The following is an 18,480-nucleotide window of genomic DNA, read 5'->3' as shown; positions in this document are numbered from 1 at the left end:
ATAATATGTACAATTAAAACAAATTGTAAAAAAAAGTATGCCATATTTGTTATAGTATTTTTTTTTTTTATTGTATATATTGATGGTTAAGAGATATATTTCAGGTAAATAATGTGTTATAATTTAAGTATAAATGAAGTACTATTGTTGAACAGTGACATAATTATATTAGCATGTGTATAATAATCGTTTTATGTATGTTATTCATCAGTGAGGGTAAAAGATTTATCTGTTATTCACACTGAAATTTACCAGTTTCTCGGGAGTTAATGTTTAGTTCCATAAATCTTATAATGTATTCAGATTTAATTGAAATGAACAGTGTTGTGTTGAAAATTTTAGATTTTGTCTCATCAGTTATGAAATAACCATAACTCTATTTCTTAACATAACACACTAACATTAATCCTAGAATGATGTATAAGTTTTTAATAAATTAATTAATAAAAGAAGAAAGGGGAATTAATTTTTAAAAGTTACAGAATTTTTTTTTTTAAATGTGAATTTCATTGTTAGCCAAGCTAAACAGTCTACTAAATTTAAAATTTTGGATTTATATTTGTTGCTCGTGAGTTCTTTCATTTCAGTCTAAACTAATCTATAATCATTATAAAAGGATGGTGAAAATAGAATTATTCCATTTCAGTTAACTTGTTTGATACAAAATCTTCTCAAGAAACACCAAAAGTTGGAAAAACAGTTATTTGCAGATATCAACATGTATGTTAGTTTATCTAATAGTTAGTAGAATAGATAAAAATAGTTTTATTTAAAAAAAAAAATATTAATGACTTTGTAATTTTTTTTCACAATTTAATCAGCAGTAATGACTCATTTTGTTACCTTGAATTATTTGTTTGTTTCAAATTACCTATAAATACTAAGTATTTATTTTTATTTTGTATATACATAATATTTTTTATAGATATTTTTCCTTTAATTGTATGTCGATGTAACTAATTTGTGCTTCTATTCTATTAGTTGTTTCTTTAATTTTATTTATTAATATTTTAATGACTGTTAATTATTAAATAGTAATTATATGATCATATGATGATAATTATATATGCAGGAGGTAAAGTTATGATCTCAAAAAAGGTATGAAATTGAATGGAAGTTACCAAATACCCTAGGCGATTGATTGTACTGGAAATCATTTTTTTTTATGTACTTAATTTTTTTTTTAAGTTTATTTTAGTCTATGTCTAATTTACTTTTGTAAATTGATTTTTTTTTTTTTTTAACCTGTTTTTATTTACTTGATTGTACTATTAAAAAATAAATTTATTTATTTTAATGGTTGTTATTCTTATTAAATCCATACTGAAAGATCAATTAGTATAAATTCATTGTTAACTAAATGTATTATAAAAAAAGCCCTTTTTAATTGTTGTTTGGACATCTAAAGCAATTTGCCTGAAAAAAAAAATATCTGACTGAATTTCATTAATTATCTGTTTGAAAGCAGATATCGATAGGTTGGTAGAAGTAAAAAGCTTATCAAGATGTATGTTGGTATTATCTTAATGAACACCATCCAGTTGTAGAAGTGTGACTATCTGTTCTGTAATGCTGCTGTATCTCGTTCTGGGACACTGAATTTTTGTTTAAACACTTTCCTTTCAATTTCTATAATATACAACAAATATAAATTTCTACAATATAGAACAGTATTAGACAGTGAATTTGTAGTTTTAAATTGGGTTTAAAGCTGTTCAGTACTCAAAATATTCCTTAAATTACTGGAATATATCTTTTCCCAAACTAAAAGCTTTCATGCATAGGGAATAAGGAAGCTTGGTGGACATGCTATGTAAAATCTTGTACTTTATACAGTGACAGACTAATTAGTGAATAGCTATTGACTTTTAGGTTTGTTCTATATTCTGCAGTGTTTGCCCTCAATGTTTGCTTGTGTAGGAACATCAAATACTATTTCAATGGAAAAACAAAATTCTGTCTGCAGTGGGGCATTCTTTTTTTAATTTCTTTAATTATATTTTCAGTAGCTTATTGGAGGAATATTTGGTATAATTGCTATATAATTTTTAGATGATTGGTACAAACTATCCTAAGTAATTGTATTGAAATATCAAATAATAATTTGTAGGGGTTATATAATTACATTAAATATAAACAAGTTGTTTTTGTTTTTAATCATAATATCCAATCTTTCAACTAAATGTTTGTTCTTGAAGATTAAATTGATTTAAAAACAAGCTGATTCTTATTTTAATTACATCAAACCTTGTTTAGGTGAACAAATAACAGCCTCTAGTCACATTAAAAAAGCATTTTTTTTTTCAATTGATTTTAACTTCCTGATGATAGCTATTGCGAATTTTTCAGTTTCCAATTCAAAAACGGTAATTTCTTATCATCTAACTCACTTTAAACAATAGGAAAAGATTTTAGAATTTTAAAGTAATCTAAAAAAAAAAAAAAAGTTTTATTAATATTAAGAAATTACTTATATAGACCACTTGATAGTGTCACCCACTGAGGATGAAAGTTATTTACCAAACAAAGCAATATGCCGAATTTTATGCGAAATAAAACGCAAGCACCACACAGCCACCTTAGAATGACCTGAACTTGAAAATTGTTGAAATGGTTACAGTCACTATTTAATCCTTCATAAATTGGTAAATGCTTTATGCTCAGAAACCTGAAAAAGAAAGCTCCTCCTACTGCCACATTTCTCAGTTAAGTGGAAAGAAAGTTTGGATTTTTAGATTATATTTATAGTTGGTATAAATAGGTGACTATTTATTCCATATAATAATATGCATTTCAAGTTTTCATAACAAAATCATTTTTTAAATAAATTGTTTGACATAACCCCAAATTTACTGTTATTGATATACAAATAATCTGATGATGTTAAGTTTCATGGGTATCCAAACTGCATATTTCCAATTGGAAGAACCATATACACGTGCATGTAACAAAGGATGCTGTATTAAAAAAGAAATATCGTTTATACAAATATTTATTCACAAAGAAAAGGGAAATGAAATTTTCGTTTGAATACTTTGTTTATTCATGTTATTTTTTCTCAAAATTGTCATTTATTTTGAGCTCTGCAGCTTCATCTTCATAATATTTAATTTAATGGAAGCAGGAGCAATTTATGCGAGCTTAATAGACAATTTTTGCCTCTTCATCCAAGCCAATAAGACGTTGATCGCGGAAAACGCTTCGTACTGGTTGGCGTTGTTGGTTCAGTATCTAGCTATTATACCTTGTTCTACATTGTTGGGAAACAAAAAAATTGTATTTTATAATTTTAAAAACTCATTTGAAGAAAAATCATAGGTTAGGATCTGGGCAATATACATATCTCTAGAGTTAGTCTCATATCGATTGTAACAGATTCCATCCACTATTTTCTCTTACGCAACGTATGTTCTATCATCGGTAAGTTAAAATAATTGAAAAGATGGTTTTTTAGTGTAATTAGTGGCTGTTATTTGCTCATCTAAACAAGGGTTGATGTAATTAAATACAAATCAGGTTGTTTTTAAATCATTTTAACCTTCAAGAACAAGCATTTGGTTGAAAGATTGGATATTATGACTAAAAACAAAAACAATTTGTTTATATTGTTTGCAACCATTAATCCATTTTTTATGAAATGTTCAGGGATGTTGCGGATTTTCTATAATTTCGCAGATAAGAATAAGTGAAATTATTTTGAGATTTCGAAGGAGATGGAGAGTGAGGAGGTAAGAGGTGCGGACCCATCGGATTCTCCCTTTGGCTTCATCACAGTCAAAGTAGAGTTCGTTTTGATGTAGTATTTAAACAGGTATGTAAATAGTCCTTAAGATTACCTTCCCCATTTCTTTAAAGTTTCAGTAACCATTATTCTACTGAAATAATGAATGAATCTGATAGGTATATATGTAATTATTTAAATGAACATACGCTACAGCCGTGGTATTATCTGTGAGGCCATGTGCTGGCCATTCTGTGACCTGTCCAGTGCTACAACAGATAGCCTGCTTTCCGTTGAATATATTGCCTTAGATAAAGAACGTTTTAGCCAGCACGACAAAGGGTTCCAAATCACTTGCTATGGATCCTTGTGCCCTTATCAATTAAACTCTTATTAAATATGGTTAGTGAAATAGCCATAAATGTAAATTTCACTTAGCGTGCAAAACACATGCCTATAACTATAAAAAAGAAAAAAAAACCTGTACTAATACAGTACATGAAGGATTTTTGGTACATTGGTTGGTAAGGAAGTACTGTTTCTAGATCAATAGTTTTGAGAGGAAGTAATTAGGCCATGGTTACACCCAACCACCAGGTTTTTTCAATTAAATTACGAGTACACAATTAAGAGTACCCACTTTATACATGCTGTTCTTCATTCACAACGTCAATTCATGACTGATATGTCAGAGTAAGTAATTATCTAACAAAGATGAACTTGAACCCAGAACGAGAAAATAAGTGCACAATATTTTACTCAATGAGCTCCTCAAAAAAAATAATTTGAATTAGTTGCTCTTGGTCTTGTCAATTTTTAAGCGGGTGTATACACTCGTGGCATATGTGCCCAATCTGACTATTCGATCTCTCAATGATTTTTTTTTTAAGGCAATCCACAACGAAGGTGATGTCTGCCTGGTTATCTACAGGTGACCAACCTATTTTAACCATGGTGGAGGGGGGGTTAAGTTTTCCATTTTGTGGGACCGCCACTTAATGAAAAAGTCAACGCCCCAGGCCGGATCCGAACCGGCGTCGCCCGCAGATCTCAGAACGATTGACCTAGGCCTAAAGCTGAGCTATGTAGGGCCTAACTCTCTGGCTTATTGAAAAATAATGTATGACTTAAAAAATATTTATGGAATGGACTATTCCCATTCGATTCGTTGTATTGATATTTATTAAAAGCGTATGTAAATTCTACCATGTCTTTGTATTAACGCCAATATATTACTCTATTTTGTATAAGATACTAGGAATGAATGTCGATGGCTGAAGAGAACGATATCTATTGTACATTACCAACATGACTCCTATTATCAGGATGGTTTATTTGTTTATTGTTCGATTCATATTCTAGAACAGTTAGTTGGTTTTATGATTCTATATAAAATCATAAAATATATTCAAATTCGAACTAGAATATTTCGAAAATACACCCATAACTATGGTTTACATTAGAGTCGAATAAGAATTTAAATGGAGACTTTAATATCAGTAAGGAATTAATGCTTAGTCATTTGTGATTATCTAGTAAAATGTTGTTAAATTAACACTAGTTTCTATTACCAATTGATGCTCTAATTAGTTTTTAAAACATTCGTCATGAGAAAGTGGTCTAACAGAAAAATAATGTTATCAGTGGCTGACAAAGGAATGATAGCACTATCGCATACCTGAAATGTGAGATACTACTGTTGAAAAGTTATGAGTCACCTGCAATCTTATCCTATTGTTTTCAAACAAATTGAATGACGATATCGACCAGATCCTCGTACTTTTTTTTTTTTTTTTTAGTATCATTTATTTAAGTATAATAATTGAGGTTCGATCAGCCGGAAATATCTATCGGTTAGGGTCAAAATAAAATATAGAAATCACAGAAAAAATATGAAGAATTTTTATTTTTAATAAGTCGGATATTTTGGAGGGTGTATGTTATTTTACAGAGTATTTATTGGAAGACATCGATTTTTGCTCATTTTTTTGGATTCTATAAATATATTCAAATGAATGCAACAAATTTTCAAGTAAAAAAAAGTATAATTTTCACTCTCATCTGCATAAGTTTTAAAAATTAATTCATTGGTGATTGGCCAAAAGGACTTAATTCATCATTCTTACTAAAATAACGTTTTTATGTATCTTTGAATGAATCTAAACGGAGTCTATTTCAATGTTTAATATTAATTAAAATGTTTTATACAGTGCAATATTTTACAGACAAACCTTAAAAATATTTAACCTCAAAAATATATTTTTTTGTAATATTTCTGGAAAAAAATTTGTTTTCTGTAGGCAAAAACATTTATCAACGTTAACAAGGAGTGTTAAAAATTTTACAAACTAAATATTTCTGTTCTATACGCAGTAAGCATTTTCTATTTTGGTTATTTTCTTAATAAGGCCCTATTATGTATTGAAGTATGTTATAATACTGATTAACTCAATAATTAATTATAATTAGCTAAATTGTACAGATCTCATGTATGGGTATTTATAGTTATAAAACATTATAAAAGTAATATTTTATTGTAATGAAACATTCCATTGGTTTTCATTTTAATTACTTTCATATTTCAATAATTAATAAATAAATTAACTTTCAATATTATTTTCCTTACAAAATTCTATAAATGATTTTATGTAACCTCTGTTCAGTAAGTGTAAAACAATTTCACTAATCAAACGTTCACCTTCTTCTCCTCCTTGTGAAACAAAGCAAGAAACCTTTTCTTCCAAAGACAATGTAGTGATGTCCTCAAATGTAGCAGGTTTATCAGTGATCATCGCTGGAAGAAAAAGTGCACATATTGTGTAGCCATAAATAGCTCTTTTATGGAAATGTTTTAAAAACTCTTCGAAAGAAGGAATATTGATATTATTTGGTACATATTCTCTCAGATTATACCAATACAGTTTTAGAAATTCATCCCAATATTTTTCTCTTAGCTCGGATGTTGTATGCATATATAAGAAGAAAAATAAATCCATAGCAGGGCTACCATATTGTGATAACTGAAAATCAAGGAATATACAGTCTTCAGGCTTGTCATTTTCACCAAATTTATAAAGTACGTTGTTATTACAGAAATCGCCATGACAAATTACAGCAAAGGGTTCTTCAGGCATTGATAATTTTTGTATTATGCTTGGATACTTCAGTAAACTCAAACAAGTTTCTAGAAGATTAGTACTAATATTTTTTTTTATTAATGGTCTTATTCCCCTTTCAAAAGCAGCAGCATCAAATGCTCTAAACTCGTTCTCAGACGCTGGTGGTAGTTTGACTTCTATTAACTTTTTAGCTATATCTTGAAATCTTTTCATGTTTTTATGCTTATATATGAATGAAAAAGAGTGGAACTGAGCTATCTTCTTAATGGCGACAGAAATGTGTTCGAAATCAAGGAAAACTTTAGTTTTAGACAGTTTATAATTTTTATACTTCAAATTTTCTAATACTAATAAATCATTATCAGGTTTTGCACCACAAGTTGCTAAACCATTGAACACTTGAGGATAAAAATCATTTCCCACTCCAAGATCTGGAAGAATTTCTTTATACATAGTTACCTCATTGTAGAACATAGCATTGCCATTTCGGGCTTCTCTTTCAATTTCATCTGTAAATGGTAGCTTGATTAACAGTGGTAGCTTGGACATCGCCTCTGGCCCTGTCAACGTTAGAGTTACAAAAACCAAAGAGGAGCCAAATTGAGCCCCAATAACTGTTTCATCAGGTTGCACATCCACAAAATCAAATTTACCAAACATCCCATTTTTTACCAGAGATGAGATAACTGACTTGACATGCTCCATGATTGAACTTACAATTAACACTACCTTTCTAAACCTTTTGTACTCCCCTTCTTCTATCTCCCCACTACTTTGTTCTAGTTGGTAGTAATAATAAATCCAAGTTGTTCAGGTTCATAACACTATATTATATTTTATCATTATTAGAAATACTAAAAAAATTATAACCATATACACATTAAGTAATATAACCTCATCTAAAACAATGCTGAATATATTATTAATCAATCTTACCAACATGAGACCACATCTAAGCCTTTTAATTTTCAAGAAATATCATCAAAGATTCATTAATAAACTAGTTGTGACATTTGTATAAAAAAATATTACAAATTCACCAGGCTATGCAAAATCAGAATCTTTACTATGAAAATTCTTAATTCAATATTAATACAAAATTTCAATACACACTTAAATTTTAAAATTTAGTTTATTTATTTGTTTTATCAATTGGATAAAATTCCCAATGTAATAACTTTCAATTAACACATAAACTATAATAACTAGCTTTATTTAAGACATGAAAGAACTTTAAAGCATAAAAATAACATACTTGAAAGTAATTTAAAACATAATAAAATCTCAAACACAAAACATTCATGAAAGTAATTTAGAATACATCTAAAAACTCAATCATTCAAGAAACAAATGGAATATAAATAAATATATTTTGTATATGATAAGTCAAGGAAAGCATACCTCAATCAACAGCATTTGCTTTCTTTTAAACTTAAGTAATGGGAGAATAATAGGTACAATTATTTTGAGCAAAAGAGACGTTAAAGGCCTTTGAATGTCTCACATTATGAACTGGAATACTAAAATGAATGAGTCTTAAAAGATTTGGTAGTCATTTCTAAAATTTAACAATTTCTGTTGGAATATCAAGTAAATGTTTGCTTTACGAGTTTCAAAAGGTTCTGAATTTAGTTGCATTAAAAAAAGAAGTCAATTAACTATAAAAATTCTATTTAATTTCCACTTAAAAAATCTTACAAATCTGTGCTAGGTATTTTCCACAGCAGAATTTTTATATAAATAATCAGGAATCCACACTACAAATGAAAATTTGAGATAATGGCGAACAAGAGTAGAATATATATATTTTACAGTATTAATACAGTGGAAGTCTTAACAAAATCTTATAATAAAAACAAGCATTCTTAAAGCTCAAACATTATCTGACCTGAATGGAGTAGTGTTATTGATATTGCATGAAAAATTATATGTGGTTTTTCCTTTATTAAAACAAAAATACATTTAGTAAACAAATTAAATTTTATACACTTAAATTCACAAATATATCTTCCTAAATTTTGCAATTTAATATTATATAACATATAATATAACCATTGAAAGTAACATGATCTGATAACTTGATCTGTTAAACTTTCTTCAGCATTATCTATTATAGGTATCATTAAAGTCCAGATATTTATTTAAATATTTTTACATTCAAATAAATATTTTATGATTTTTGAGCATAAACATTCTGTTGGTGTGAAAAATAAACAAATTTTCACTCCTTCAGTTTGATAATGCATAACTTAAAAAAAAAAATTATTTCATTTTATATTTGATGTATTCTAAAGATTGTTTCATTGATTTCAGTTTTTTTTCTATATTGAGGTCTCTTTACAGACTATCCCTAAATTAGCCAACTTGACACTGACTAATCACGTCACTAATGTATTTAAAAATAAGTTGTAAAATTAAAATCAAGACCCGTCAGATGATACAATATTTGAGTACTGTTAAACAATATAAAGATTTTTTTTCACGTCAGGTTTAATTACATGTCAACAGAAGATAACAGTTAACTTTTGCTTTGAATATACCAAAATAATAGTGACCTTAAAAATTTTTTGTACAGAACCACTTACAAGCAGAGATAGAAATTAACTCTAATTTTTCTCTGAGATCCCCACATGATATGATTTTTTTTCGAATTGGATCATTTTGAGGTGCATCTAAACAATAATAATATTCACTGACATTTATATTTGACTAAATCAAAATATTAGTTGTATTATTTGATGATGAAAAAAAGAAAATCATAAATAACAGTTATTAGTTAGTATTCATGGATTCATCAGTAATTAGTATTCATGGATACTTATTTTTAAGGTTCAGAGTTAAATCTTCAGATTACATCAATGAATCAACCGTAGGCATCTCATGGTTCACCTAATACACATCCTTTCTGAACTAATAATCCTTAATTAAGGTTCTGAGCAGTAGAAGCTCAATTCGAAATCTACAAAATTGCTATTGAAAGTTTAATTTCAAACAGTGATAATGATATCATGACCTGCTACAAATAAATGTTAATTCTACTTATGATAAGCTAAAAGGGACAATCATTATTAGGCAATGAAAGTTTTAAATAAAAAATCACACAGGTCTGCAAGAAAAACATCTTTTTTTTCAGCAATGTAGGATATTTTTTAAATCATATGTTTTCAACTGTGGTTAATCCAAAAATAAACACCAATTTTACCCACCTCCAAAATGAACATGTAAAGAAAATATATTAATAAAAAAATCACAATCTTATCATTAACTCTATGGATAGAAAAAAATATGTTAATTTCTTTTATGTTATGTAATGTATACATTTTAATGCTTGAATGCTAAAAATACACCCATCACATCAATTCTTTTGTAAAACTAAAGTTCCATGTTTTATTTAACCTGAAAGGCTAATTAAGAGTAGGTTTTAAAATTTTCAAAATGGAGTTATAGATTGAAATATTAAACTTTTCACTTCTCATGGTTGAGCCTGAAAGAAAATAACTCATTTTACAAAAAGCTTGACATGATGGAATTTTTCTGTTTATTATGAGTTAAAATTTATAAAAAAATAATATAAAAGATTCCTTAGTTAAGAAACTAAATGATAATAAAAATTTTTTTAAAATCAGTTTTGCAAAACAAAACTATATGTGATAGGAGAAAATATTAATCATTTTAACATTCAACGCATTTTAATGAATATAATTTAGAGAAAATATTTCCTGCAGTTCTTTTTACATCGTATCACTTATTTTGAAAAATTTCTTTATGTTTTATGTAGTGTGAAAAGCTCAGTATATGATGGTTAAAGTTTAAAAAATTTCAAATTTTAGCTCCAGTTCAGCAGCTGACTGCCTTACTCATTGCAGTCCCATTATCACCTTGCCCCATACAAAACTATTGGCTAAAAAGATTTTCAACTCCATTCGAGGTCAACTTTTGTCATATAATAAGCATCCTGACTGCTCTCTTATGGCTAGTGAACATCAATAGGTAATATGATAAAGAACTATAATAACATAACACATGCAACGCAACCTTGCCCAATCATTAAAGACTCCAAATGGTCTACATCCTGATAAATAGAAAGCAACTTAAGAGGTATTTCTCTCAATTGTCCAGATAGGCCTATGTAGATCTTCCAACACTCCTTCTTCCAGCCCTTCAAATTTATTTAAAAAACAAATGGTTAATGGAGAACTTAGGGTGACTACAGATGACTAAGTGCTGTAATGGAGCCCAACCTCTACTGCCTTTCCAATAACCAGAATAGTATTCTAGAGCAGCAGTTCCCAAAATTTTGGCCGTGGAACCCTTCCTGGTCTAACAAAATTTTTTGCCACCCTTGTCGAGTTAAAAAGAAAACAATTGTGGGACAGTGATCATTAGAGCTATTGAATATGCAGAAAAAGAAGAAACAACAGTGGTAAGTAAATACTGGAATACCCTGTTGGCTCTAAATTTTTGGGTTGGCCCTACAGACCTTGTAGATTTTTGGCTGCCTAAACCAACCTTCTCACCTGTCTTTTTTTTTTTGTGACCCCCTTTCTGATCATTTCTGACATATGGGGGAAGGAGGGGGAGGGGATTTTATAGAGGTAACCAACTTATTCTAACCATGGTTGGAAGGGGGGGTCAAGTTTTCATTTTGTGGGACCATCACAGAAATAAAGGTCGATCCCCAGGTTAGATCCTTGTAACTGGCAACACTGCAGTTCCCAATCCTTCTTATATTTAATTAACAATATGAATTTTCATATATTTTGATTATACATTTGAAGATTAATACTTTTAAAATTTGATACATTGTGTTTGCTTGATAGATGGATTATAGAATATACTTCTAGACATACTACATATATATACTTTATAGACAAACTATATTGATGTAGTATTCTTTTAAAATCTGAAAATTAAATTAATTTTGATTACTATGTTTTTTGCTTAAAAGATATTCTCTGAAGTATTTTATGAACGATTTTATTCCAATGTAATAATAATTTCCTTTACAAAAGCCAAATTGATGAGGTGATTCTCCTTGAAATCAACCATTTTTTTTTGCACTTTTTTTGATTATTCGTGATTAATGAGATTGGTCTACGAATTCTCATCTCTGTTTAATTAATTTATTTGACTAATGGAGTAATTATGGAAGATTTAATAATTTTAAATATTTCCCAGTATTCAAGCTTAGGTTTATTGTATGTGTTATCAGCTTACAGATATTTTTTTTTTTGCTTTAGTATATTTGCAATTATCCCATCGTACCCCAGACTCGATCTCCCTTTCAGTGATTATATTTATGAAATAGCATCTTTATCGGCTACTTGTCTAAATCGTCTAATTGGATATTTGGTGAATCAAAATGAAATCTTATTTTTGACGCTAGTTTTTGCGCTTATTTTAGCGAAGTAGCTATTAAACGAATTTGCGTAATTTATATGATCTTCAATGGTGTTTATTCTATTATTATATCGTTAGTGAATATTGTGCTTTTTTTCTGTTTGTTTATTATTTCATGGATTAAGTTTCATGTGTTTCATATCTTTTAATGCCTCCATCAATTATAAATCGGAATTTGGTTAGGTGAAGGTGTCAGTTTATATCAGAATATCAGCGTGGCATAAGTACAAATTAATTATTTTTTACTTATTCATATTGTAATTGTTCATTTTTTCATTTTTCCAGGCTTATTCTTTTTTATCTTATTCCCATAGTAAATATTGTCATCAGTTCAAAACTATTGTAAATAACTGTCATTTTATTCTTCTTTTTTTATTTAATAATTTTAAGGCACAACCACGTATGGGTCAATATTGCCTTAATTTGCAAATTAGCAAAGGATAGTATTGTAATTTTAGATTTTTGGGCTGTAACCTTGACACATACTGAACGGGTGAAAGAGTACGGATAAGTTTATTCTACTTTATATGCATATATTAATACGTATTACAGATTTTTTTTTTTCATGAATAGGTGGTAGAATTGTTTTATATAAATAATTTTTTTCTAATAGATGCATTAAAACTATTAGAAATATTTTCACCATCACATTCATGTATAACTAGAAGGACTACCAATATAGGATAATATTTAGGATATATATTATAATTAAAAGGAATAATTGAACGGCAGCACCTAAATTAATTTTAAGAATAAATATTTAAATCTCATAGAAGAGAAGAAGAAGGGTTTTATTTTTATTACTCACGTACACTAAATTCAATTCAATTCAAATATTAGGTACCGTTGGAAAGAAAAATTCCCTATTATTCTATTATTACCAATGAAGTATACATTTACTAGATTTAACAGCAATGATAACTCACTCGAATACATTGTATTGAATCTCTCGAATACATGATATAGTCGACGGTACCATCTGTGGAGTAGGGTAAATAAAATCAAATCAAAACATTTATTTTTTTGCCAAATGTTCCACTATTGAAGCAAAGCAACGGTATTTTGGATTTATTTTGCTGTAATAACAGTTATTAAAAATAAGGTATGAATATATAGAAATATATTTGTGATTAGTAATTGGTAATAGAATAAATTGCGAGTCTAATATTTAAAAAAGTATAAAAATACCTCTATTAATTTACCACACTATAGGCAACATGTAAATCTGTAACTCACATAAGAATATTTGAAAATGAAAATACATTTTCCCCGATGCCCGTATGTAAATGCCGATGTAAATGCCCGATTTACAGTAATTTTGTAATTAACTAGATTAGTCGAACATGGTGGGAAAATTATTTGAAAATTTCAGAGCATTGCCTTGAGATTTATGTCCGGTCAGAACATTTATCCATTAAGTTACATTTTTTTTCATTACCACATCTGTTAGGGAGTTAAAGGAGAATTAGGTGAAAGGAGTTACACTACAGACTCAATGCTCACCATCTAGGCTACGTCCAGTCATATCGTACTTTTGAGAAATTATGGCGCTTGGTTTATGTATTTTCCAAGTTGCTTTGTGAATTTTTATAATTTAGCTGAAACGTGAAGTACTTACTCATTGTGCTCCAGTTGGTATCACCTTTAATTACTAATGGCACATCTCGGTCACCTAGGCATATTGGTAAGAATAAAATGCGCATATATATATATTTAAACCCCATTAAAAGATATACAACAACAAAGTTTAATTCAATAATTTATTAGATGACAATAAACGTGCATAATAAAAATAGTATAAGAGTGTTCAAATATACATATCCTTACAAAAAAAAAAAAAAAAAATCATATCTTATTTTAGTTACTAATGAAAATATTTCACGTCTAATTTGAAAAATATAAAAAATGTATATGATAAATCGAACCTCTCCTTCAAATAATAACTATTTAATATTTAAATCAATTAAACAAGAATATGAATGAACGTGACTACTTAAAATTAACATTCAAATTTTTTATTTTTGCAAAACTCTATGTACGGTCTAATATAATCTTTATCAAGTAAGTGCAAAACAATTTCTACGAGCTCGCGTTCAGCTTCTTCACCGCCAGTTGATAATACCTTTGCAAGTTTTTCTTCTATTGTTAAAACTTCTGTATCATTACCATAAAATGGTTGATTTACCATCATTGATGGAAGAAAAAATGCGGCGATGGTATATCCATAAATTACTCTTTCAGCAAAATGTTCTAAAAATTTTTCAAAAGTTGGTATATTAATATGGTTAGGCACACATTTCCTCAAAGTATCCCAGTAAAGCTTTAGAATGTCATCCCAGTATTTCTCTCTCAGCTCCGCATGTGTGTTCAGGTATAACAGGAAAAATATATCAATGGCAACACTTCCATACCTGGAAAACTGAAAGTCAAAGAATGCACCATCAATTGGTTTGTCATTTTCATCAAATTTGTAAAGTATGTTGTTATTACAATAGTCCCCATGGCATATAACTCCAAAAGGTTCTTCAGGAAATGCAATCAATTCCCTCGTTTTATTAGGATATTTCAAAAAACTCAAACAGTTTGTTAAGAGATCTACACTCACATTATCGTTTAATAATGGCTTAATGCCTCTTTCTATACAAGCAGCATTTATCACATCGTATTCATGTTCAATCTCTGGAGGTAAAGGAGTATTTCTTAATTGTTTTGTTATCTGAAGAAACCTTTCCTTATCTTCATGCTTAAGAATGAAGGAAAAAGAATGGAATTCCGCTATTTTTTTTATGGCTACAGTAATGTGATCTATATCAAGGAAAATCCGTGTCTTTGGAAGAAGAAAACTTTTATATTTCAAATTTTCTAAAATTAATAAATCCTTATCAGGTTCAACACCATCAGTCGCAACACCATAGAACATTTGAGGGTAACAACTTCTCACTCCTAGACCTGGTAATATTTCTTTGTACATAACTACCTCATTGTAGAACATCGTATCTAACCTACGAGCCTCTCTCACTTTCAGGTCGAAATACGGCAGCTTGACAACAAGTGGTAGTTCTTTCCTCCCACTGTCATCAACTATCAGAGTGACGAAGGAGAGTTCAGACGAGAACTGTGCGCCCTTCGCCGTTTCATCTGTTTCGATTCCTAGGTACGAGACATCGCCGAACACTCCGTCTTCTACTAGCTTAATTAGGACTTGTTCAAGATCAGAAATTAACATGGCACTAACAGAGCTAAAGTGTCTTCACAAATGTCACTGTGGCATGACTGATACCCTATCTCTCCCCACCATCCTCAGCTAAGCAAACGTTTCAGATCAGCGGGATCTTATACGCTATTTTTTACAAATGACATTAATCCATCAAAATGTCGAATAGAATAAATATATACTTATTTTTCTTTTTAAATATAAAATTTATTACACTGTTAGCTAGTGGAGTAGTGTTAAATATTTTTGTAACTAGTAAAATGGCTAGATTCGTTCATAGAATAGCTATTTATGAAATTATCTTAATCATAACAATAAAATTTATCAATTCAATTTCTTTCCTTTTGATGATATCACTTCGCTCAAGATTTTGTGTCAACAAATTTATATCAAAAGCAAATAAAACACTAGTGAGTATTCTGTACATTTTGTATGTATACATTCAAATATATTTTTAGTTACAAAATAAATTATTTAAATTTGTATATATTACAAGTATGTATTTCAAGTTGTCAAGGAGTGAAGCGGAATCTCTGTGTCAGAGCTAATTACATATTTGCTTATTGTGTCAGTGTGTTCTTTAAGTAATATATGATATAGAAAGAAAATATATGATATAGTCCTGTGTAAAGTCTACTGTTATGGTGGTGTGTTTGCAACATATTGCATCATACCATGTACTTAACTAGTAGAATATATATCTAAGAAAGTTGCTATGAACCAGTTAACTTCTGGCCATACGACCTGTCATTAATTCATTACAATGTCAATCTACATGAAAATTAATCCATGGATCTTCTCTGCGATGCAAATTCATTTACGAAAGAAGAAATGAACCGACGAGGAAAATGTTCTAGGACTAGCAAGGCCGCTTAAACTTACAGGCTTCAGACCACGAAGAAATCCAGACAGTTCTACTGTAGCAGCTCCCTTGGTGTAGCACATTCCACGAACTGGTACAGGTCGTGCTAACGAATGAGACACTTCCCGAGTAATAGAAACATCCTTTTTCCGCCGCTGTTGATACCAGCCAAGACAGACTACTCGCCTTCTACTATACCACGTAAAACGTTTAGAGAAAATAATACCTAATTATCTACGAAACTTTTGTGACGACTATTCAGTCATCTTCTACAAACAGACTGGCTTTCAAGCACACTTAAATCTAGGAATATCACCTCACGAAACTTTAGATGTACAAAGACTTCAATAGAAATACAGTGAAAAATATGATCCCTATACTCTGTACGAAAGCATTCAACCCCGTGTCTCAATGCATTCTATGTTCCCTCGCAGACCTAGACTGTCCTGAGTAGTTACTTTCAAATATTAGAGTTCTAGAGTTTCAAATATTCTGTAGAGTTCTACAGCATCATAGTGTCATTTAACACAATTGAATCTCACTAACGAATTAAGAGCACTTCTCAATGACGAACTGTTAGGAGAATCCTAATAACAAAACTCGACTAGTTAGTATACAACTATTAAACATAACTCAATTCCAAATCCATCGAACTGACCACCAGCTAGAAGAGCACGTGTTGGCACTGCTGTCATCATCCATCAATCCATCGCCCATCACTTGTTCCCTTTACCTGTACATAATTTCCTACAGACCACTGCTGTCAGAATTGAAACCTCATTTTTTTTCATTTACAATCGTTGCAGCATATTCCCCGCCTAACATACTATTCAATTTCCTATCCCCTCGTGCGTGATGAATGCAGAAGAATTGTCCAAATTCATTTCCCATTCTAAACCTCATCCCATATAGCTGTCAATCCCTCTAAGGTTAAATATCTAATCAATAAAGTAAAACCAAATCTATTTTCCTCCCAAATCCTTATAAAACTTTCAGAAAGCAATCATATTCCTTACCTACTTATTTTTTATTATTATTGGGCAACAGACCGTAGAGCATTGGGAAATACATAGCGCGTTTTTGATGTGGTTTTTCATTGAATGTGTTATATTTTTGTGTGAGTGCCACCCATTGGCTAACGAGCCTCACAAATGCCGCGGGGGGGAGGCTGTGAGTGTGTTTTCCATAATTTTATGCTAGACAAAATCCGGGCTAGGGCCGTGCCTCAATCTCACAGCCTTTGGGTTGGTAGAGAAACGTGTTGCCACGCAGCTATCGTCCCCCCTACCTACTTGTACTACAGTAAACGCTGTTTAAAGACTCAATTCATTTGATTAAAAATACATGCGCCCTATCTTTTCAAAATATTTTTTAAAAATAATTCATTTTACAATTATTTCTTCACGTCAGTTTGGATTTCTGCTCATGTCATTTCACATTTCAACCACGTTTACCTCTTCTTGTTGTTTACCTCATATCCTATGCAATCGAACGCAAGTAATATTGCACTGGTGCCTTTCTGGACGTAGCACATGCTTTAAATAAAATCAAACAAGAATGTAACACGCATTGTTTTTCAAGCTCAAAACGCATCTATTCCAATCCTCATCTGAACTAGTTTAATTCGAGTATGCTGCGGCCTTGAATTCTCCAATTATTAACGAGTGAAGGCCGATGTTCTCAAAGGACACATCCCCGGCCCAGTTCTCTGCATTCTCTCCACCGCTGATATTCCTACAAATACAACATTCCTTCAACTCAGACCTCGGAAAAGCATCCAAAAATCTTTAAAGATGACTTTTCATAATTGACTAGTGGTGTAATAATTGGCGCATTCTTCACTGACTCAGCGCGTTTTATCAGATGCTGGTGGACACGGAACGTACATTAAACCCACACACTAGGGATAAAAAGATAAGACAAGCTTCGGAAGGTATGTAGATAACTAAAAAGAAACTCCCATCTTTCAACAAACTATGCATCAATAAAACAATACTGTAACTAATCTGTGCCTACGGAATTGAACTGTAGGAAAGAAAAAAAATTCAAAATTCAAGCGTATCCAATCCTTTCAGAATAGTTAATGTTATATATTACGTAACCAACAAAACCTTCAACCATAACCTTAATATTCCATATGTCCTTAACATCATCCGATCCAGTC

At 30.1% G+C, this 18,480-nt stretch overlaps 3 protein-coding genes across 12 annotated transcripts in view; 1 reads left to right on the top strand and 2 right to left on the bottom strand.

Annotated features, from left to right (window-relative positions):
• Positions 1-18,480, top strand: part of LOC106690787 (uncharacterized) — a 61,234-nt gene that overhangs the window by 27,595 nt on the left and 15,159 nt on the right. For 4 of the 10 annotated variants that reach the window (XR_001344672.3, XR_001344667.3, XR_001344674.3 and 1 more), the window contains exons 13-15: positions 3,646-3,811; positions 10,671-10,830; positions 15,266-15,340. The gene's annotated coding sequence lies outside the window, so the exon portion shown is untranslated. Of the gene's footprint in view, positions 1-3,645; positions 3,812-4,611; positions 4,908-10,670; positions 10,831-15,265; positions 15,341-18,480 lie in introns of those variants that run through there. The other 6 variants (XR_010844636.1, XR_001344669.3, XR_001344670.3 and 3 more) reach the window with 3 other exon arrangements.
• Positions 6,236-7,751, bottom strand: LOC106690791 (uncharacterized). The gene has a single exon (XM_014436347.2). It carries the CDS (start codon positions 7,543-7,545, stop codon positions 6,322-6,324), a length of 1,224 nt encoding a protein of 407 aa, XP_014291833.1. The 5' UTR covers positions 7,546-7,751; the 3' UTR covers positions 6,236-6,321.
• Positions 14,048-15,564, bottom strand: LOC106690789 (uncharacterized). The gene has a single exon (XM_014436346.3). It carries the CDS (start codon positions 15,464-15,466, stop codon positions 14,240-14,242), a length of 1,227 nt encoding a protein of 408 aa, XP_014291832.1. The 5' UTR covers positions 15,467-15,564; the 3' UTR covers positions 14,048-14,239.

Source organism: Halyomorpha halys, unplaced genomic scaffold (assembly GCF_000696795.3).
Source record: "Halyomorpha halys isolate HHAL.00 unplaced genomic scaffold, Hhal_1.1 Scaffold1873.1, whole genome shotgun sequence".
Lineage (NCBI taxonomy): Eukaryota > Metazoa > Arthropoda > Insecta > Hemiptera > Pentatomidae > Halyomorpha > Halyomorpha halys.
This window is presented reverse-complemented; position numbering and strand designations above follow the sequence as displayed.